At 34.5% G+C, this 24,249-nt stretch overlaps 1 protein-coding gene across 1 annotated transcript in view; it reads right to left on the bottom strand.

The window, feature by feature from the left end:
* Window positions 1–23,664, bottom strand: part of LOC110031069 (polygalacturonate 4-alpha-galacturonosyltransferase-like) — an 89,393-nt gene extending 65,729 nt beyond the window's left edge. Inside the window, exons 1-6 of the mRNA XM_020734104.1 lie at window positions 23,593–23,664; window positions 23,369–23,513; window positions 22,046–22,080; window positions 13,939–14,222; window positions 10,828–11,185; window positions 10,136–10,723 (exon numbers count right to left, since the gene is read on the bottom strand). Of these exons, the coding sequence (XP_020589763.1) occupies window positions 10,136–10,723; window positions 10,828–11,185; window positions 13,939–14,222; window positions 22,046–22,080; window positions 23,369–23,507 (1,404 nt within the window). The 5' untranslated portion in view covers window positions 23,508–23,513; window positions 23,593–23,664. The remainder of the gene's footprint in view (window positions 1–10,135; window positions 10,724–10,827; window positions 11,186–13,938; window positions 14,223–22,045; window positions 22,081–23,368; window positions 23,514–23,592) is intronic.
* Window positions 23,665–24,249: the final 585 nt, after the last annotated feature.

The raw sequence follows: 24,249 nt of genomic DNA, 5'->3' as shown, positions 1-24,249 counted from the left end.
TAAAACCAAAGCCAAACCTCAAATAAAACCAAAAAGGCCTCGATGAAATCAATCAATATCCCATGCTTCAATAGTGCAAACCGAGTACCAACAAGAACCAAACCAAACCGCAGCTAAGGCTCAAAACCAGGCCACAACAAAGGCTAGAAAAAATCCTCATGCCCTCGAAACATCAAAAACACAAAACCGAGCCTTCCACATGTGTGAAAGACCAAATAAACTTTCTAACATTCCATGCTAGAAAAGAATAAATGAAAAGCTTCATGATACATATCCTAACATGCTTGCAAGAGGAGTTAACATTGTCTCAAAGCCATGCTTCAACCCTCCTAATCGCTTTCAATAGAAACATGCCACAATAAATAGAAACATGTCATAGTTGCACCATTTTAAGCAAGTAATCCTGTCTAACTCCTAGAACATGCTCACATTTCCATTTCTAGATGTTCAAGTAACAAAAATTTTAAAATATAGGTGCAATACCAGACTAGCATGTTGTACCATCCAAAGAAAACTATTCCCAGCAGCCTGGCCGAGAGAAACCGAAAGGGAGCAAGACGCAGAGGAGGGGAGGAGTACCTCTTTAAAGCAGAATCCAGAATCCAGCAGAATCCAGCACAAAAGTTTCAGAAAAATACTTCCCAACTCAAACTCATTTCCAACAGCAAGAGGAAGCCAACCCAAGCACTAGGAATTAAAGAAGAAAATGAGAAAGAAATTTGGCATAGTTTTCTAGTTTTCCCTTTCTCAGAGTTTTTTTTTTTTTAATGCTCTAAGTCGAGTCCTATATAGACGAGAGAAAGAGAAGAAGCGATCGAAGGATCGTATTTGGCTCGAGGAAACAGGAGCAGACGCCCCATACGGGCGTGCAAGAGAAGCAAAGGATGAGATCCAATAAGGAATGAGAAGCCTGCGCTACAGTTGGGCGTGCAAGAGGCGAACGCGGGAACGAGCCGTTCCAACGGCACGAAGAGGGAGCGGGCCAGGCGACCGAACGAGCCAACCCTAAGGCCCACGGGATCGAGACACAGAAGAAGGGAGGGGAAGAAAAATAAAATTAGGTTAGGGATTAATATAAGTTATTAATTATATTAATAATAATAATAAAATATTATTTATTATTATAATTAACACTTAAATGTGTATATTTCCCCAGACATGTTGTCGTAGTGAAACGAACGTCCTCCTAAGCAAAATCGACGTTCCAGACGCATCGGCGCAGTCCGTTTCGTCAACCGAAGTTCTTTAGACAACCTCGTCGACGATCGGGATAAAAACGCTTCGCGGCCCGAATCACGTCAAAAACTCGGCTCGAGCTCAATTAAACAAGACGGTATGGAGTGCGACGATGTCAGGTCAACGCGTACAGTCAATCCTAAGGCCAACAGTCCTACAAGGATTCTCCTTGAGCTTCTTCACAGTAGCCCCACCTACTAAGTGCTAGAGGCCAAAACTACTATGCAGAACTTCAAGTCGAGCGAAGAAAAACTCAGAATTTCTAACGAGGAGGGTTCCCTCGCTAGTTTTCTAGGAATAGTCGACAGAAAAGTCCTATAGCTAGATTCTAGACTATAAGAAAAAGGAGAAACTAGGTCTCAATCAAAAGTGAGGTCAACACTTACATAGGAGGATAGTAACTTAAACTTTCTTAAGAAGATATAGAAGGATTAAAAAACAATTAAAAATAAAATCCAAGTCATCCAAGATACTCCAACTATCTAAGAGATACACTAGAAACCATCAGGGATTGATTCCTATTTGTTATAATCATATTGGCTCACAACTTCCCCTTTGCATCATTTACGTCCACAACTAAAAGTAAATATGGAAAAAATTGTACTCCATCCTCGCTAGAATATTACCCGGTTTGTCATGGATTGTCCCCTTTCTTAACAATCTTGTAGATCAATCGCATCATTTACGTCCACAACTAAAACTAAATATGGAGAAAATTGTACTCCAACCTCCCTAGAATATTACCTGGCTTGCCATGGATTGCACCCTTTCTTAACAATCTTGTAGATCAACTTCAATCCTTCATATGTCAAACTAACCTTCATGTCCACAGTTTAAGCCCCCTACAATGGACCTTCAAGCTCAAAGTTAGTATCTTCAATTATAGGAAACACTTTCTTAAACTCATTGTCCAGTAATGAAGGATTGAAAAACCTCAAAATCTTAGCATCGTTGAAAGAGTAGAGCTTCAAGGCAAACTATTCCAAAAAATAATATCGCCAGTCTTTATAAAATGAAATGAATTGACTTGATAATTTGACCTCCACCTTTCAATATATATTTTTCCCAAGTGCAACCAAAATGAATCTCTTTAGAATGTGCACTCACTCATTCGTATGCCATGAAAAACCATGTGTATTTCTTGTGATCTTTTTTGATTCTCCTTAACTTCCTTTTGAATTTTCTGAATACTTCCCTCATTGTGCTCAACTGTTACTCATTATCACATTATCTTTTGTACTAATTGAGAACTCCCAACTAAAAGGACATTGAAATCGATAGCCCAAAAAGACCTCAAAAGGGCATTTAGTCATCTATCCTTGCATAGCACTATTAAACATGAGTTGTAGATAAGGAAGAACTTCATCACAAGATTTCAGATGTCACATACAAAAGACAAAACTTTGCTTTAACATGGTATACATCGAAGCCCCATAAGGCTTTCCAAATGTATTTAGCGAACCGATTGTCCCTATTTGAACTAACGGAAGATGGCAGCTCATATTCCTTAAATATGTTGAAAGAATAACTTCACTGCCTCTTCCAAACATTTTATCATCACCATTAACATCATCCAAAATATTTGGGGTTAATTTATAAATTTGTAATCACTGTTCATTTCCATTAAAAAATTCTTAATTTACACATTTTTATAGAGTTTATAAACATCTTATCTTGGCTTCCCATTTCCCCCTCCTAAGCAATTTAGATTATTTTTTATCTACATATTTGATCATCCTCAAGTCTTCATTGTATATTGCCCGAACCACTTAAATCTATTTTCATTATTTTATCATTAATAAAAGTCATTTCCATTGTCTACACGAAATAATCACTTCTCATTCTGTCCATCCAAAATTTGAAAATTATCTGAAATTTCTTCTTTTGAACACACCCAAACTTGTATAGTTAATTGCTATCAAACTAATTCTACTAGACGTGCTCCAACAAAGTTTGTATTTGTTGGAGAAATTTAAAGTACAACATAATTAGGCGATCGTATCACACACTAACATGCCAACATGAGATTCTTTGAAAGTAAAGTGCTAAAATTGGAAATTAGTAATCTATGCTAGTTGGATAACAGGATTGTGTGAGTACGCTGCTTAAATTTTGGGTCTATCTTAAAGAGAACATAAGAGGTCTTAGCCGTAAACAAATAAAAGCCACATTGCATTCTATTTGCTATGTTATTTATAACTCTCCTTTCTATGCCAAATGTGAGGCATGAGACAAACCAAGGAAGTGTGTCCTCTTAATTTAATTCTTCTTCTCTTTTTTTCCGTCATTATTTCATTGTATTTATTCTTTTTATGCCATACTCGATTTGCTCTTAGTTTAGGCGAGTAATTAATTGACTAACATCAATGGAATCACAACTGATAATCTCAACTACGCAGTGACCTTTATGTTTTAAATATAAACTCTATTGAATTATTTTATCTCATTGACAATCTCTATTGATGCTAATCAATCGAATCACAATTGATAATCTCAACTACGCAATGACCTTTATGTTTTAAATAGTGCATTAACTTAATTATTTAGAGATTATCATAAAAGATTTATTCAAGAATGTTATACTTTTAAAGAAAACATAGAGTTCAGATATTGTATATAAGTCTATAAATTGTCATTAATGAAGGAATAATATATACACAATACTAGTTGGTAAACTTTAGTCTTGAAAGTTAAATGGATAAATAAATTGGATGGTTAAGTTGACATTTAACTTATTATTAGAAAAATTATTATAATATTGAATGAAAATAGCTTGACAAGGAATTAAATTGTGATGATATATTATTAAATGTTCATGTGAAAAAAAGTATATAATAACACGAAAATACTAATATATGTGTGTTTATGTGTTCAATAAAATAGTTAGAACTTTAATATTAACATAAAGTAATAATGAAAACAAAATTAATTAAATTTATAAAGAATACATAAATAAAGAAAAATTTTAATGTTTAACTATGCAAAGTCATAAGCTCTATAATTTAATTAAGATAACATGATTAAATTTAAAATTGAAGGATTATAATGATGAAAAATAATATTAATGATGATTAATAATTAATAATTAATCAAAATTTATTAATATTCTTATATTAAAAATTGTCAAATGAATAAGTTACAACTTAAGAAGTAAAAATGTGAAAGGCTTCAGGTGAGTAATTTTATTTTTAATATATGGTAATTTGTGTTTCTTCTAAATCAGTTGTATTTAGAGATACTGCTACTAGTTAAATCCAACTGCACAATTTTATTCTAATTTATATGCTCTTTTATTTTTTGGTCATATCATTGTGATTGTTATATTTCTTTAGCAGTACTTATTATTAAACATTATTTAAATATATATAGATCATATCAAAATTGAATAAAATGAACATATAAATAATACAAGTTATATAGACCGTTTGCATGTGCATATTGACTATAATGGAGTTCCACCCTTAGATACTAGCTGGGGACGCTCAGGTACCTATGCACGTATTGAAAAAAACTATTGATATTGAAGTATCTTTATTGGTACAAAGTTTAGATGTATTCTTATGACGATTGTATATAAAATGATATAGATATGTAAATAATATAATATAACACAATGAATATTGTGAGCTATCATGAACGATTATATTTAAAAAGTAAACTGTCAAATATGTTAATACTCATTATATTTTTTACTAGTATACATATTATTTTTTTTTTGTTGTGTTACTATAGTTTAGAAGTTTCAGTATTCATTGAATTGTCGATAACTCATAATAATTTAAACTAACAATTTCAAGTATAAGACTTAGGGTCTATTTGGGGCTGCTACAGCTGTTTGAAAAACCAGATGTGAAACTGCTGCAGAAGAAACAGCTTCTCAAAAAGTTATTATGGCTATTACAAATTTATTTTATTTTCAAAAAATCAGACAACTCAAATTGAAAAAGTAGCTTTCTCCCACATAAATTTTTAAAAAACAACAAAAAGACAATTACCCAAGCAAAACTGTGGTGGTGGTCTGAAAAGCAAAGCAGACAGAAAATTGTCCCAAACAGACCCTTAAGCTAGAAAACGAATGCAAGAAGAGATAACACGACCGGCATAAAGAAAGGTAGCTCACAACTAGTTTTACTTTTTAACTATGTTAAATTACATTTGTTAGTGGCACTTTCAATTTATTTTGAATGATTAATTTGTTAGTGAAAGAAAGTAAAATTTGAATTTTCACCATCTAACAGTTTGTTCCCGCTTTTAAAATTTTGAGCCTCAGGTTGAGTCACGACACAACACAATTTTTTTTATTACTTACAGACTGCATGAATCATTTATCTCATCTGCTAGCCAAGAAGGTAAAAAACCGTAATAATGGCTCGTGCTTGGGATGCATGTGAGGCATTATGATATTGTTTTTCCTTGCACAAAGGTTTGGGCAAGCATCGACTTGGATTTAATAACACACTAGGATATTCATAAAGTTTCTTACAGAAAAAACATTGATTTTTTAAGCAGAATAATTTTATGATCAGTCGACGAATGAATTACATAAACTCAACTCCACATAATTACACTCAAAGAAAAAGTAAAATACATAAGGTTAAATTTACGTAAAGCATTTCAAATATTGTATATCCATCTGAAGGGAAGCAAGCTGACATTCAAACATTTGCTAAGTTATAAATGACAAACTCATCAAAGTCATCATCTCCTCCTTGAAATCTAATCAATTTAAGTGAATAGAAAAATATTTTACTAAGTAGTGCCTTGATGAGAAAACACTAGCTAAAACCTTTTATCCACTAAAACAAATAAACTTTTGATAGAATTTTTAGACTTAACTGAGCCTGAATCATCAAAGGCCTTCACTTATTTGCAATAAAAAATAGCAATGGTATGACAAACTGCAGAACCCTCCATAAGCCAACGTACATCTAAACATGGCACAACTCTAGAGATAATATAAGTTCCAACATCCAAAAAAGAGAAGCAGAGGAAATACTATCATCCAACAAACTGTAAACGTCATTAAAGGCTATAAGTCAAAAACTAATTCTAAAAAAATATGGAGATCATAAGAACATTACAGTGGGACCAAGGCAAAGAAAATATTAGACTCCAATCATGAGTAAAAATAAAATAAAATTCTTACATGTCCCCATTGTGATCAAAGTGCCAACCCTACTATCAAGAAACCTAGAAGATGATCCCCTTAATTCTAGATAGGCCTTGAAACAATCAAGGTCATCATGCCCAAAAATTTTGCATGACTGGTAATAATAGGACTAACTATGAAATTCACTTTTCACCAATAGCAACTTGAAGAAGTGCTAATCCAAACCTCTTGCCACAGAGACACAAATATCCATTTCAACAAGAACATGGGTGGCATATAAGGGCGAGTCTAGTGGTAGCATCCATATGTATTGGTTTGCCAAATATTGAACCCAAGGAGTTAAGTGCAGATTTATCAATGCAGTGAAACCAAAGATAGGGAAAAACAACCCAAACATGGTTAGTAAGGAGCTCCTCAAAAATATCAAAGTATAGAGACAACTTTATCATATCATTTGTAGACTATTAGCAAAATATCACCAGCAAGAAAAAAGTCTAGAATAATTTGCTTTCATAGATAGTTTGATAAGCATGTAACATTGACCAAGAAATCCAACAAAGAACCACCCGACAGATGAAGATCATAAATGAATGTATGAACAATCTCTAGGCTTGGTTGGCCAATTGAAAATTTACTAACTAAAGACAAGGAGAATGGGGTTCTCCTATAAGATATCTCTAACTCTAAAAAAATGAGGGAAGGTTCTCCACAATAGATAGTGGACCATAACCAACTACCAAAACATCAATCGAAGGCAGATGAATAGGAATCAGCAAAATGATGAAGCACACAATTTAACATCCAGAGCACTGGAGAGCACCATAACATGAGGTTTAAACAAAAAAGCACCAATACATGAGGAAAAGAAACCACAGAAAGCAAGATGGATAACAAGCTCCACAATCGAAGATGAAGGATGATTCTCATCAAAGTCGCCAAGTAAACATTAGTGAGAAATGGATAGCAAGAGCAGAAGCAACAAAGAAGCTAGCCATGACTACAGCACAGGAGAACCTTAGGTGAATCAATGGACAGACCGTACATTTGTGGAAGGAGGAATTAAGAATAAGTCACAAGCAGCGGCAAGAAGCACAAAGGTTTGCATGTAAGGCTGCAAGCAGTGGCTACAACTCAAAAACATAGCAGCACAAAAACATAACTGATACTAGAGTTAACCCAAACAACAATAAACAAATAATATTATTAATGGAAAAAAAATCAATAGGCAATACCAATGACACATTAAAAGGGAAAAAACAATAAACGACAAGCACAAACACAGCTAAAGTTGTTTCACAAAGGGGGTGGAAGATAGGGTGGCTGGTTGGGAAGATGGGACCAGGCAAGGGAGACGTGGGGTGGGAAAACCAGTGGCAGATGGACATAGGTTAGGGAGGCTCCTGCAGGGGGAGGCATGGCTGCAAGGTGGCAGCAATTTGGACATGTAGGGAGGCAGCGGCAGAAGGGCAGGAGTGGTGTGGCATGGCAAAGGCAGAAGGGAATCTGCAGAAAACAGCCTGGAAGGGCAGTCCGGTGGCTGCAGCGGGGACGGAGGTGGCAGCTGGGTGTCAAGGGGCTGGTACGTGGTTGAGAAGGGTGGCAGGAAAATGTGGGGCAGCAGGAACAGCACAAGCACTGTTTTCTCGGGCGGCTGCAGCAGTTAAGACAACAACGATAGTAGAGGGAAAGTTTGTGGACGATGGAAAGATTGAGGATGATCACTACTTTGGAAAGAGATACATTTGAAGCAGTACTCGTCTGATGTGCACTCTCCACTGATAGATTTCTCTACTGCATGTGTTGGAGATTCAAGAAATTATCCTGGCGGTGGTGTGGGGCTAGGCATGTCGCTGCATTGCCTTCTTTATTTTCTCCCAAGTAGTGATCATGTCCCATTCTTCTCTCCCTCTTCAAATTCTTCCACCACAACAAGGACCTTTTCTTCTGCTTGATGGCAACAATCTTCACCCTTTAGTTATCCGGTACCTCTTTGTATTGAAAGATCCTCTTGATGGTCTGCAACCACTCAACGAAGTCATCCAAATTCATTGTTCCCTTGAAATTTTGTATATCCACTATCACTCTTTTTTATATCCTCCAACAGGCACTTCATCTCTCGGCCTCCTCTGATATTGAATCCTGAAGCGTCGCAGTCAATATTCTTCTTCAATGAAATCATCCCTACAAAAAGAATTCAAATGTTCTTCTCGCTCTACTCGAATCTCGCTATCACGATCGACGATGACCTCTTCAGGGATCTTTTCCTCAATTTTATTGAGTCGTTGTAGCACTCGGAGGAGTTGTCATTGTATCTCTTCCACAGTGAACTCTTGATCGGCGTCTGGAACTTGTTTCCTCGATGGTATGGTTAGGATTAGAGTGTGGGTAGGCGGGATAGGATGTAAGGGTGTGATGTCGGGTAGGAAAGAAAATTTTGGGTTAGGTAGGGGTGTAGGCAACCCTAGGATAAGATTAGGGTGAGGCTATTTCTAATATCAAATGATAGCGGAGTTAACCCAAATAACAATAAGCAAACAATATTATTATTAGAAAAAAAATCAATATGCAGTACAAATGACACATCGAAAGAGAAATAACAACAATAAAAAATCATATTATTATTGGAAAAAAAAATTAATATGCAACACAGATGACAGATCGAAAGGAAAATAACAACCAATACAGACAGACATAACTAAAGTTGTATCACAAAAAAGGAGGAAGGCAGGTTGGCTGATTGGGAAGATGGGACAAGGACGCAGATGGGCGTGGGGTGAAAAAAACAGTGATAGATGGGTGAAGGTTAGGGAACCTGCTGCAGGGGGGGGAGGCATTGCTGGAAGGTAGCAGCAATCTAGGCAGCGGAAGAAGTGCATGAGTGGTGTAGAAAAGGGACGGCAGAAGAGAAATTGCAGAAAACAGCCTAGAAGGGCTGCATGGCGGCTACAGCGGGGAGGTAGAATGGCAAGGAGGTGGCAACTGGGGGGCAGGGGACTAGTAGCTAGTTGGGAAGGGTGGCAAAAAGGTGTGGGGGGCAACAGTAACACCGAAGCGCTGTTTTCAGGGCGGCTGCAGCGAAGGAAAGGTTGAGGAGAATAGAAAGGTCGAGGATAATCATCACCTCAGAACGAGATATAGTTGAAGCATCACTCATCTTCAGGTACGATATTAGAAGGGAAAACAATGAACGCTAATGGCTGTCCTGACAGAAACACAATAAAAAACTAGCCTAAAACATGAAAATGCCATTCTTATAGCCCTAGGATAACGAAGGAGTGTCCCCACTGTTGCAAAGAGGAGGCAATCCCAAAAGGAAGGGCCAGCTGGCTCTCTCTCTCTCTCTCTTAATCTCAATTGATAAAAGGGCAAGTTATTTGGTTTAATAAAATCTAAGGAACGATGAAAGAAACCATAGCAATGAAATATGTAGAAACGCGGACATTGCATGCAAATGATTTGTTTATGTCTAGAAGTCGGTAGATAAAAATGATGGTATTAAAATGTTTTAAGGTTATACAAATTCATAAATATCAGGATGGCCAGTCAATCCACTAGATGGCATGTAAAGAAAGAAATCATAACTAAAGAATTAAGGTTGCCCAAGTAGATAACAAACGTGCCGTTAATTTAAAGATGCTTATTTAGATTAGAATTGAAATAACCCATCAACAAGGAGTCAATCATGCAGAACTAAATTAGAAACTAAGACAAAGCAATTGTTGTAGTAAAAACAATAATTTAACAAAACTATAAAGAAAATGTAATACAGAAAGATTTTGATAGACTTACTAGTGTCTGCCATTTATGATAGATACCGGTTATATCCTTCTTTTTCCATTCATCAAGATCAAACATATTCATACCATAGGCCCATCCGCAGGCATTCGAATCAAAATTCTGGGCAATATGAGGATTTGAGAAATTGAGATACTTATCAAACCTGTGGAAGCTCTCACCACAGGTCTCAACAGCACCATTTACATTTCCCTTAAGATCTTCATGCCACAAAGGTGTTAAATCCTTCTGAACTACGATATCATCATCAAGGAACAAGATTTTGTTCAACTTTGGATAAACCTGTGGTAAATAAAATCTTAAATGATTTAACATTGAAAGGTACTTTGGATTTCGGTATTTCAACTTAGATGAACCAGCCGAAAGGGTTGTAGGATGAGCAGCCGTGAAGTAGTATTCCTTCATGGCTGCTGACTCAAGCTGACGAAGAACAGGGCAATATGAAGAATTCAACCATTTGAAGTCATCCACATTCTCTACATGGATGGTGGCATCCCGAGGTGGATTCAACAAAAACCACATATTCATGGCTCCAAAGTTCAATTTATCCGTAACCAGATGAAAGACATGTTTCTCAGGCTCCTTCAAATGTAACCAAGCATTAGTTGAAACTAAGTGAAATAAAATGTTATTTAGGGCAAGTGGTTTAAGTGAAAGAAAAGGGGACAGAAGAAAATATCAATTACCTTAGCATTCATTAAAGTTGAGTTCACAACAACTGAAGCAGCCAATACATTGTCGGAGAAAAGGGCATAATGGTAAAGATTTGGGTTTTCCAAATTTTCACTGTTTGGAAATTTTCTTTGCTCTGGAGGAAGGAGATAATAGTCTATGCTCAGCCGCATTGATAAGCAGTGAATGGCGTTTGGAATTGTTTTTGCAGCCAATTGACTAAGGAATGTGCTCTGTTTTTTCAAGCCCCTAGCCCGTTCATCTGCGGATTGAAGCATCCCACGGAGCTTTCGAATAAATGTATTGCAGTCATACATCTCTGCTTTTGCTTTAGACAAAACTTGATTCATTGCTTTAATTGCCTCTGGGGCTCTGGAAATAAAATATGCCATTACAATTTTTTTTTTATCAAATCTTAATTAGAAGGGCCATTTGCATACTAGGGGTGTAAACGGCTGAGCTTGAGCGAGCCCAAGGCTTGTTAGTGTTCGACTTATTAATAAAAAATTTTCGTGTTCGGCTTGTGAGTAACTTGTTTGTATTCCGCTAGATTCAAACCCATTGGTTTGAATTAAGCTCGTGTTCAAACTTGAATTTCGGCTCGAACTAAATTTCAATTTTTTTTTAAACATTTTCAGTGGAAAGGGCAGCCATGGTATGCATAAGCCGATAGAATCGATATATATATATATATATATATTACAAAAAGCACGAGAGCGAATATATTAATACGGAAAAGATACAGAAATGTTGTATGAGAGGGCCTAAAAGAAAGCCCAACTCATACAATACAACATACACAAAACCCAGATAAAGCAAAGATACATAAAGGTAAAAAACCAAAAAGCCACAAAATGGCGCAAAAGTGCTAAGGGCGTCCCACTTTAGTCCTCCTGCCTCTAGTTCTCGGGAGTGAGTTGACTAACAAACTAGTAAGGTAAGTATCATTGCCCGTGTTCAGTTCATTATACCCAATATAGAGTAGTAAAAAATAATTGCAAGCGTAATACCCATCAACACAGCCCAGCCTTCACATTCCAGAGGACTTACAACCTCAATAGGGGAAGCAAAATGACATAAATAAGTGCCCAACTCATTTGTAAAAACGCCTCCAATTCTAAAGTGGCCAAGCCTGATTGGGATTTATTGTGTCTACTTAATTGTATCTGGAATTTAATCTTTGTGCATCATCTTAACACTCAATTCAGTTTTATTTATAGAGAGGGGAATGCACCTGCGAATTGGCTTGCAAAGAGTGACACCACTCTCCTGACTGTTGCTACTCATCCCCCTCCGCCTCTCATACAGTTGTTGCATGGTGATAATCTTTTTATACCATATATTAGAAGCTAACTGCTGGTCTCTGTTACATTTGATTTCTTTGATTACCTGACTTTCATGCCTTTCATGATTTTGTGTATGCTCGGCTACTGCCTCTGTGTTTTAAGTGGCTCATTGTTTTACTGGAGGTTAGCTACGGGTCTCTTTTCTTTCTTGCTGATTGGAACATATGGTTTCATGTCTACTCCCCTTTTCCTGTGGATGTTTACTCCCCCTTTACCAACGGCTTGGCCTCATCTGGTTGTTTACAACCTCACAATTCTGATTGCCTGTTGGTTTCCTCTCCTTTGTTGCTTTGTTTTTTGCCTCAACAAGTTTGAATTCTCTTTTTTTTTGGCTATATCTACAACCGTTATATAGGTTTACAGGGATACATAGCTACTTTCAAGTCACAGAGGTGTTTTTTGCATACTTTGTTCTCAAAATTTGGTGCGGTTTCGATTTTTTGGAGAAGCTGGTGTATATTGGAGCAGCTCTTGGTCTTTGATTATTTTGGGCTCCACATGGTTTTTTTCTTTTTCCTGGGTCTTTGTGCTTTGGGTATACGACCATCTTTGGTCTTTATTTTGTTTTGGTATACTCTTTTTTGTGCTGTTGAGAGGTTTTGTGTGCGTAATGTATTGTTTTCTTTTTAGATTCGGGGGATCCTCTCCCAACCCTATGTACTCTACTTTTATGATTAACACGTAGGGAGCCGAATAATGCTCTTTCTCCCAATATATATATATATTGTTTTGCTAGAAGGCACAAAGCTGAAAAATCTAACACCCTTTGTTTATTTTGACTTTTATAGCGGATTCTCAGTGAAGTTTTCTTCGAAGTCCCGATGTGGGACAAAACTAAGCCTGGCCCTTGGCGCAAGGCGGGTAAGAGATTGATTACACACATTATACATAACACAAAATTCTTATGAATTTACATAAGTTCCCTTAAAACCACATGCAGCAATGGGCCACTTGGTCGTAGGCTTGAATAGAACTATTAGAAAAAATAGTGGATCCATTTACATAAATACCACCCAATTCTTATGTATCAAAAATTTCTTTTTTTTTTGTTTTAATCCGAGGGCCATTTAGATGCACACACCCAAGTCTTAGGTATTTACATTTCTAAAATCTAAATTTTATTTTAATTTATTTTACATTTTACAGTTTCATGAATATCTTGTATTTATCTTATGTATTAACTCAATGTATATTTTATTTTAATTTTTTAGTTAATATGATTTTAATCAATTATAATTTTTTGTTAGATTATTTAAAATAATACTCATCAATACAATAACGACGTATTTTTCAAAGAGCACAGCAATATATATATATATATATATATAATTTGATTATTTCGAGCCTAAACAAGCCCAACACCAGCGAACCAACCTTTTTTTCATTTTTGGCCTGTTTATAAATCGAGCTCATAAAATTTGTTCATGTTTGGCTCGCTTGCTCAATGAACAAGTCGAACAAGAGCCGCTTAACGAGGCACTTAACAAGGCGAACATGAGTTGTTCGCGAACAAGGAGCTGTTTTGACAACCCTATTGCATACATAGCACACAAATTTTATGTAATTACTTATCACATACCTAAACTTTCATATTTACACAGATAGCACTAAAATCTTTAATATCACTTCAAAAAATAGTGCTATTACAGCTTTTCAAAAGTAAAATACTAGGTTTAAAATACCAAAGTGTTATATATGTAAATATGAAAGTTTAGGAGTGAGATTTGTAAAAACATAAGGATTGTAAATTTCCCTAACTAGAAGGGAGTAGAAAGACACCTTTTCGGAAGGTCTGCATCAGCATTGGCCTTTCCTACTATACGCTGATTTTCCTTGAGCTGATTCAATAGCTCTTCATAAATATCAAGCTTGCTTTTTGACTTAGCAATGAGCATATAAATTCTTGCCATGACCAGTTGATCTCGCATGAACTTTACTTTAGTATCTGTGTGCTCATTATCATATTCTCGCCTCCATATGTAGTATTTCCCCAAAACTGCAGAGTCCACAGCTTTCGAGTGCTCAATGGCAGCATTCTCGAGTTGAACAAACACTTCATCATCCTGAGAGCGGAGGAAAAAAATGCATTAAATAACAGGTGTTAATAAATACCTGCTATTTCCCGATGCCATTAATGATATTTAATGTTTTTTATATAAAAAAAACTTTAAAGAGTTATTTTTCGATCAGTTCTGGAACAACTATTTGTTGAGAGAGCTTAGATAACAAATAATAACGCATTTAAAACATCAATGTTTGTGATTAGTTGGGAGATTAATCATGTTGAGAAAAAAAAAAGACGAAAAATCAAGTGTAAATTGAGCACAAAAAGGAAGCAATTAATCAGATTTTAAACAAACAGTAAACTAGGGTTAGTCTTGCTTTCAAGTCAACTGATTGTAGTTGGACAAGTGTGTTGTGGACAGAAAGTGCAGCGAGTCATGCAGAAGATTATGTTTGTATCAATGCACAAAAAAAAGCCGGGTATCACGCAATAAAGCTTTCATCAAAAATAATGGCACGAGCATAAAAATAAGAATACTTAAAAATACATTACCAAATCTAGATCAAGTCTAATAAAAGATAGGATTGGATTAAAATGTTCAGGAAGCTCAGTTTTCAAATATTTTCGTCATGGTTACCTCCTAACCATTAAGATTAATGATCAACACTGCAACACAGACGTTACACACAATTACATGGGCAACCAATTCACAAAACATTAGTTCAACTACAACAACAGCTCAACAAAAAAACCTGTGTCCAACACTACTGACAGGTTTAAAATATCAGACACTGAAATGAAAGGTCCACACGTGCTGAGTACATGGCAGTACAGCACACCGCACAAATCAAGTCAAAAAGTAATAACTCGTCATTGCATTTTCTCAAAGCATCAAAGAAGACAAAATAATGCCCACAAAAAAATATAAAAAGAAAAAAATTATGACAGTTCATAGCATCGACATTTATAAAAGATAAGAGGTTTAGGGTAAGGCAATTCACCTATCACAAGGAAGAGCAAAAGCCCCATTTATTCTATGTTTAAATATTTCATAAGACTTATGATTAAATAATAAAACATAAGGAAACATTTAATGAATTCTAAAATCGATAACCATATGATTCATATTCTAACTCCAAAATCTAATTGACACAAAAAAATATAAACCAAACAAAAATGAAGTCGAAATGAAACAAGATGAGATGACTAAATGTAGGACTTTAGAGAAAATAAGTATCAGGATAGAAAAGGAAATGAAGATAATGAGACTTTCTACCAAAGGAAGCAAAGATTAGAGGAAAATAGGATGTGAGAAAGTGAAAACACGTAGGGCTCAAAGATTTGATGTTTCTGAAAACTTGTGGAAGAGGAATCGATTTGATATTTAAGAGACTAAAAGGCAAGTAATGTTTTCGTTTCTATTTTTATTTAAAAAGAAAGAAAAGATATTAAAATGGGTTAAAATTCAGTAATATCAAAGTTTAATTTAATTTAACTTTATATCATGGAATGTCGTCCCCACTAACATGGCACACAACATGAGACAAGTTCCTAGGGACATGCCTCACTCAACCTATAGGGCATATGACTTGCAAGTTGAACACCTGTCTGCCAGCCTCAGGGCATTTTTAACCCGCCATGCCCTGAGCCAAACCCAAAAAATGTATTTAAAAACACTAAATAGTATACATACATACATTTTATCCAAAAAATGCCAAAGATGACATGGAAAAAAAAATAGTGCTCATCGAAAGAACAAATAAATATTATTCATAAACAAAATCCCCCATCATTGCATCTCCAAGATTCAAAAAATAAGACAACGAAAAAGAAATAAACTACATAAACCTCAGATAATCACCTCAACTGGCAATAAGTGACAATAACTAAGAAAAATTAATAAACTACGTTATCTCATGTTACTAAGAACTCGTAGAAATAGAAGATTCAAAGATGCTAGAAAATGGTTCCATCATTAACAAAGAGAAAGGATGGAAAGATATTGGTTTGAATGTGGCGTGGAGTTGAAAATATTCACTAGAAATTGATTCCACTTATATTATTGATCTAAAGTCCATCAATTCAATCCATTGAGAGCAACACCCAAATAAAGGACTGCTTATCTCATGTTTGGTGGAAAGCAAATAGGCAGTGCCAACATGCTCAATATGAAAAAGCATAGGTCATCACACCACAACACTTCCCTTCAGAAGTGCACTATTAGCAACATTGTTTTGGCGTTAAATAGTTAGGAAAAAAGAACGAAAAGCTTCTGGTAGGCAGATATCAAACATATGTATATAGATAAGAATAAAAAAGAATTGGTTAAATATTTTATTTTAACAAATGTGGCGCATTTATATAATCTTATGAGAGCCTGTAATAGGAAACAAATAAAATTAAAGAAGAAAAATCATAAAAGTCCATGAAAAGGTTAATAGTCAGAATAATAATTCTAGAATAATTGTAATAGTCCATAGTTTGATGAATTAGCAAAACTAATCCCATGAATTAGAAATTGAGATGGCAAAAAATTGATAAGGAAAGCGGATGATTGTTGGGCTTGATAAAACACACTCATTACGACAAAATTTATGTAATGATTTTTCACGCTTCCCCTCATGCGATTAAAGGCATGTTTTTCATTCCAAGATTGCATGTCAATTGAAGAAATATTATTCCTGATAATCCCTTGACAAGAATGTATAAAAGTTAGCCATCAATGGCAACAAATGGAGGACGTTTGAGATCACCATCAAGCTTCTTCTTTACAAAATGTCTATCCGACTCAATATGCTTTGTTTGGTAATATTAAGCAATTATGTGTGATATTGATGACTAGCTTATTTTCACAATAAAGCACGACAAAACCTTTCTATTCAACCGTTAAAGCTTGCAGACTACTCGTACAAAAGATTTAAAACTAAATTTGGCACTAGATCTTGTCACCAAATTTTTTTTATATCTCCAGGTCCCATAAGATTGTCACCTAAGAATATGAAATATACAGAAGTAAATCTCTTATCAACTATAAATCCTACATAATTTGCATTTATACATGTTTCGAGTATTAGATCCTCCCCCCATTGAATAAAACTTTGTAACTAAAAATCCTATCAAACATTGAAAAATTCAATGTGCAACCCCATGATATGATTCTTTAATTAATATTGTGCACGAATTGACTTACAAAAGCAATAGCTTAGATAATGTCAGGTCTAGTATAAGATAAGTAAATAAATTTTCAAATAAGCCTTTAATAGGAGAATTTTTTTTATAGTTGTATTTTCTAGAGCATCTCCAAATTAATGATTAAATTTAATAGGAAATTAGAAAGCTTGCATCACAACCTGCCTGCTTCTTTCAATAAATCTATGACATGCTTTTATGTGATATAATAATCTCATATCGAGAATGTGCAATCCAAATTCTTAGAGCAACGTCTAATTTAGAGTTTACATACCTTCTAAATTACTACCTATTATGATGATATTATCGACATAAACTAGTGTGTAGACTCCTCCTAAAGCCATATGTTTCACAAATGATATATGGTCACATTGAATATGTATCCATTGGTAAACATTACCTTGGTGAACCTCTTGAATTATGCCTTAAAGATTGCTTCAATTCATATAATGTCTTTTTTAGTTTACACATATTTATTTGTGTTTGAGATCTCCATGCACACGCACACATTCCTCCTCTAAATCATCATTTAAGAAGGCATTCTTTTCATTGATTATGTATTTCAATCATTATTCACTGCTAATGCTAAAAGAAGTCAAACAATATCCCTTTTAGTAACAAAATCAAAAAAATTCATGATAACCCAATATTAATAGCATGACTCTATATCTTTCTAATAAACTATCAAATTTATGGTTCACAATAAAAATCTATAAATAAACTCCAGTTTCTTTTTAGCAACCACCAATTTCAAAGTTTTGTCCAAAAACCTGTCTACACCTTGTGTTTTCCTTCTTTTTGGCAATGTCACCGATTTCAAAAATTTCTACCAATTCTTCTCTCTTAATAATATTCAAGTTCTCATCATTTAAACCTAGGAGATAATTTTAGATATAAAATAGTATGGAGGCCATTAAAATAGGATTGGTGAAGAAAATAAAGATTTTAATATGATATGATCTAGAGTAAGAGATTCTTATTTGAATTACCTTTGTTGGCGGAGAAATGATTCTCTCAGGAAGTCTAATGCCCCAGATTAATTCAATTGATTAGACTCTCATCAATTGAGACATCTTATCGAGTGAATTTAATAGTTGAGTAGAAGGTTGTTTTGGTATAAGCTTGATTTATGAAAGAGTGCCTAGTTATGAAGTAAAGTTGTTTGCAAGAATGAGAGGCAAGGAAGGGCAATCCTGAAAAAATATTTTATCTGTAAATGATATTTCTTACTTGGGATCAGTGGTAGCAAATTCAAAATCCTATTTAATAAAAATTTCATCATGAGACACACCTTTCTCATAGTGATTGATAACACTTGTAAGTTTTTGAATGAAACAATAGCCCAAAAAATATAATTAATTTCTTTTGGACCAAATTTTTCTCTATTTTGAAAATGTGTATGGACAAAGACAACAATTTCAATATATATTAAGAATAAGGTTTTTTGAAGTGTTTAAGTGAAAAGAATTTGGTTAATGGCTTGAGTAAGATATAGGTAATGGTTTTAGAATGTGAACAAATATTAATACAACTTCCACTTGATATTATTCTAAAAAATTATCTTAAAACAAAATGAACTCTTGTAATAACAAGTAGCCATTCCTTCATTTAATCACCCCATTTTCATAAGGCCTATACATTAAAAAACTTACGTAATATTCTTTTTTCATTGAAATATGAGAGAGAAAGACTAAAAAATACTTTGACGCTGTAGCATTTGTCTCTTTCAATTTCAACATCAAATTAACTTTGATAATATTGAAAAATGTAGGACAGATGATCCTTGTAGCAGTTTTGGTTTTTAATAGAAAGATCCATACAATATAGATACAATCATCAATAAAACACAAATCACAAAGCTATAGATGTGATAGTCGTAAAGGATGATCCTTAGAAGTCACTATGAATGAGCAAATTTGGTTCTTCTGTTACTTGATGAAAAAATGATGACGCGGCCCGCTACGCCTCGGACGTGGGATGCAAGCCACAGTTCACGCATTCACGGGAAGTCTGAATCGGGCGACATTTTTTTTTTATTTTCTTTATATTTTTTAGAGTGTTTCCTTTTATCTTTCTTCCTTTCTAGTCATTTCCTATATATGTGTATTAGGGTTTGGATCTTCAGTTTTGGTTTGTTTTCTATTGGGACAGCAGTCAGCGTTTCAAGTTTTCTCTTCTAAATATGTATCCAACGGTCGAATAGTGCTCAATTATATCTCGCTCCTAAAGTGGTGATTTATCCTTCCCAACCTTTCTGCGTCCCTCCCGCTTCTCTGCCACGCCTCCCCTCCTCGAAACAGCTTCTGTTGTTGTTTCACTGCATCCGTCAACCATTCCTGTTGCCCACACCTGCCTGTGCTGCTGCTGCTGCGTTGCTGTCCGCCCCTCCACCTTGTTGCAAGACGCCCAGAAACAGCTTCCTTCTTGTTTTTTTGGAGTCATCATCGCTAGACCGCCCATTTCCTCACTTCCACCATGCAAGACAGTCGTGCTCTTGTTGTCCTACTATCCACAGTCTCCCCCTTTGCCGCCACTGTCGCCTCTTCCCTTGCTTCCACAACCCAAAATTGCACTTCCCTACCATTTCCTTGCTCTCTAGCCCCATCTTCCTTGCTGCCACTACCCAAGACAAAAAGCATCCTTACTGTTTTGGCGGTTCCTTGCCTCACCTTAACTGCCACCAGCATCCCCTAGTTGTTGTCCCACCATCCCGCTCTCTAACCACCCTTTGCTAATTCTCTGGAGGCTTAAACCCTCACCGATCACCACCACCACCTCTAAATCCACCCTAATGTGAGTTTGTGTATCGTGTCTGTTATTATTTTTCATTTATGCGTATTGGTTGTAATTGTCGATTGGCTTTTCCAGTAATAATATTTGTTTACGTATTTGTTGTTTGGGTTAACTCCGAAATCAAATGATACTTTTGTATTTTGCTAATACATAACGTTGAATCAGCATTTGTATATGTTGGCGACCTTTGCCATTAAATTTCAACTTACTATGGGAATTTTATCAATTATAAGTACCCTTTCTCCAATCTTCTATTCAAATAATGGTAATGGCTTCGTTTAAGAGAATTAGATATTCTTTTCTGAGAATTTGCTTGCACACAACATCTAGTCTAGCAAAAATATCATAAATTCGGTCTTTTTCAGCAAATATTTTAAAGACTGTTGCATTTTGTATTACATTAATTTCGGCTACTTTGATAATAATTTCTCTTGCCGAAAGCCTTATGATAGATTGGAGTATTATGTGATGGGTCATCGTCCTTAATCTGTGGCTAAGATCTTTATTTTCATCTCATACAATTGGGCCTCATCACATATTTAAAAATATGTTTAATTTACAATATCCAAATTTTCTTCGTTAAATGAAAGAGCATGTAAGTGTCAATTAATTTCAAAAACCACAGAGTTCCATAACCATAACATCGCAATAAAGTCAAGCTCGTCCCAATTACTGAATATAATATTGCCTTGTTGGGTATAGTTCCAAGTAAATGGCTCAATTTTTGTCTTCCCATTGAAAAGGTGGGAACCAATTATGACCAACTGAAGCAATTTTTTCCATTCAAATGATATGTTTCATAAATGTTCTATAATTCACCCATTAGATTTGGATGGTCAGTCTTGGTTCTATCTAAGATCAAATGAACTCGGATACTTTTGTTATCTAAGGGAAAGAAAAATGTGATTGCAACTAGCTGCAAAGAGAAAGAATGATAGAGATGAGACTTTCGTGATGAAAACTAGAAATGAGAAGATTAGGTGGAATACAGAAAAGAGATTTGAATCAATGAAGACTTATAAGTAATTAGCAATACAATGATGAGGCTACGGCTCATAGAAATGGTAAGAAAAACACCTTAAACAATAGCAATGATAACGAGGGAAATGGTTAAATGTTTCACTGCAATAGTTGTCTAGTATTTATACAACCCTAGAAGAACTTCTAATAAAAAACATACAGATTCATGGAAGAATAGTTATAGTAGTCCACAGTTAATGAGTATGTAGAATAATAATAATTACTGAATAATTACAATAATTTATGAATTGATGAGGTTAATCCCAAGGATCACTAAGACAGAATGAACTGAATAAGGAAGGTGGAGTATTGTTGGGCTTGGTGGAACAATGACGTACGTGGAATTGGAATTAATCAAGGTAAAATTGATGGAGATTAAATTTTTCAAATATTTTATTAATTTAAATGATTTGAAAGTAAATAAATTTAAAAAGTTAAAATAAGAGAAAAAGGTAATGGAGCAAGTTTAACTTCATTGAGGAATTCACCGTCTAAGAAAACTCTAGGTTCAAAAGGTAAAACTTCCAACAAAAATGCAACAAATCATTCTTCTAAATCAAGCCTCTTCAGAAGAAAATATCAATTATCTGCCAAGAAGTCATACAGAAACAAGCTAAATATATAGGTTTTCCAAATCTCCTATTGTAATCAAATTCATAAGCAAAGATGAGAGAATGAATGAATTAAGATTTTCAACATTATAACTCCTATTTAAACTGTTTTTAACAGAAACTTCAAAAAAAATGAGTCAAATATCTCTATCCAATAGTCCATAGTAGTGGCATATGAAAAGAGATGAGTAAAAGACAGTAGAAGATTTGCAAATGCAAAATAAAAAAGGAATGAAATTTTGAAAGAAATAGAGGGGAAGAACAGTACCACTTTGTTGGAAACACTTGCAATGTTGCTCCTATCTGCATGAAAAATTAAAATACGCTCAAAAGAAGACACACTTGATGTAGAATGATATAAAGTGAAGTTTGCAAGCATATACAATAGTTGAATGCAGCCATTTCAGGGATTTAATGTGCAATTTTAGCTAAGTACAATAAGTGGAAACAAACTCCTCATAGTTTCCATCTAAGCCACAGTACTGTCAAAGATAACCAAACAGTATTTCTGGTTGGAATAAAAATATGCTGAAACTAAGACCTAACGCATAAACAAAAGTTTGGGGCTTAAATTTTTTAACCATAATATAAGTTCATGAACTATGAGGGAAATATAAATACTTAAGATAATAAAAACGAGTGTCAATAATTGGAGGGATTTCATAATGATATTGATGTATCATAATGAAATATCTTTGGTTTACTCAATGGAATGGCTTGATAAGAGGGGCTAGCATTCAGCGGTATCTGCTAGTTGAAGGGTAATTCTGTTTCATAAGAGCACAACTATGCAAAAAATATAGAACAGCATGCACCTAATACATTTTACATGTATGGTACTGCTGCCTAAAAGGACACACAACAAACATGTATGCTCAGAAAAGGCAGATGCAATGCTGCATTGCACAATTATGGGAGTGCAATGAAACTCTATATGCTGCGTGTATAGAAAAAAGATATATGTAAAATTCTGCAAGATTAAACATTGGATATCGAATTTAGGGGGAAATTTGTATGGATACTGATAGATTAGCTTCATGATTTCTTATCAGTAAGCTTTCGTGGGATTAACATTTTTTTGGCCAATAATAAAGAATATAACTTCAGAAGATCAAAAAATGTTCATTGTTAACATGAGAATTATATGCGAATGATCTGTGTTAAACTATACATGTAAAGTTGCAAGATTACAATTTCCAGCAACAGACTGCAAAAATATGCATGATTTCTTATCAAAGATCAACTTCAATAAAACAAACGAAATTTCACAAGATTAAAGTCTTCTTCAATAAAACAAACGAAATTTCACAAGATTAAATTCTTCCCCACATCCCCACTAAAATGTCAATCAACAAGTACTCAATATTCATCAAGTACTATATGGAAAATAAAAAAGACAAACCTTCGTGCCAGTTCAGCATTCCTAATCTACTCTGCTTTCCCCTATTTCTATAGAAAATTGTAATAACCTAATTGTAACTAACACCACCGAATCTGAATCCAATGGCGAAGCCTTCTGGGCAGGAATGATGTGAGGAAGAATATTTTTAATTAAAGAAAGAACAATGAGGAAGATGCAGAATCAACTTACGATCGGGCAGAGGGGTCTGATTCCCAAATGCCGCCGAGAAAAGCAGAGGTGTGAGATATAAAAGGATGAGCACGTGAACGACCCTGAGCTCGGAAGTAAGGTTCAATGGAACCATGGCGCTCGATGATGACAGCCCCATAGAAACCTAAAGAGGAGGAGAAAAAGAGGTTATGTAGACTGGGAGAATTTCTGGCGAGAGCTGGATTTTAGGGTTGCGACATTACCTGGTATCTAGTGGCCTCCGATTGAATCAAAAGCCATTGGGGAGGGCAGTTCTAATCGCGTGCTGGAGGAAGAATTGATGCCCCCAAAAAAAAAAAAAAAATCTAAATCAATAAATTATCTGATTGGATAAATTTTATTTTTTTCTTAGTAAAAATGGAATTTTTTTTTTAATTTAATTAATTTCCCAGTTAAAATAAGATATAAATAAATTTTAATTTCTTTATTCAAAAATATAAAAATTATAAACACAAAATTAGATGAAACTTAAAAAAAAATTTAAGCATGGAGAAAATCATTTTCTCTTATTCTTTTTTTTAATACTTTATACATTATTTTACATATAATAGTATTAATCAGAAAAAAAAACATGATATTTTTATACTATTTGTACCGAGAAAATAAAATAAAAAGGCATTTACATATATACCACATAATTCTCATGCATCTCATATCTTTAAAATCACATATAAAATATCACTACTACTTACTAAAAATGAAATATATATTTTCATTCACAATTTTATTTCAGAAAGTATGTAAGTGTAGATATGAAAGTTTAAGCATTAGATATGTAAATGTATAAGAATAGTATAAATTTTCCTAAAATAATATATTCCAAATTATAAAATAAAAATTCAAAATTATATATATATATA

The sequence above is a fragment of the Phalaenopsis equestris genome, unplaced genomic scaffold (assembly GCF_001263595.1).
Source record: "Phalaenopsis equestris unplaced genomic scaffold, ASM126359v1 Scaffold000765, whole genome shotgun sequence".
In the NCBI taxonomy this organism is placed as follows: Eukaryota; Viridiplantae; Streptophyta; class Magnoliopsida; order Asparagales; family Orchidaceae; genus Phalaenopsis; species Phalaenopsis equestris.
This window is presented reverse-complemented; position numbering and strand designations above follow the sequence as displayed.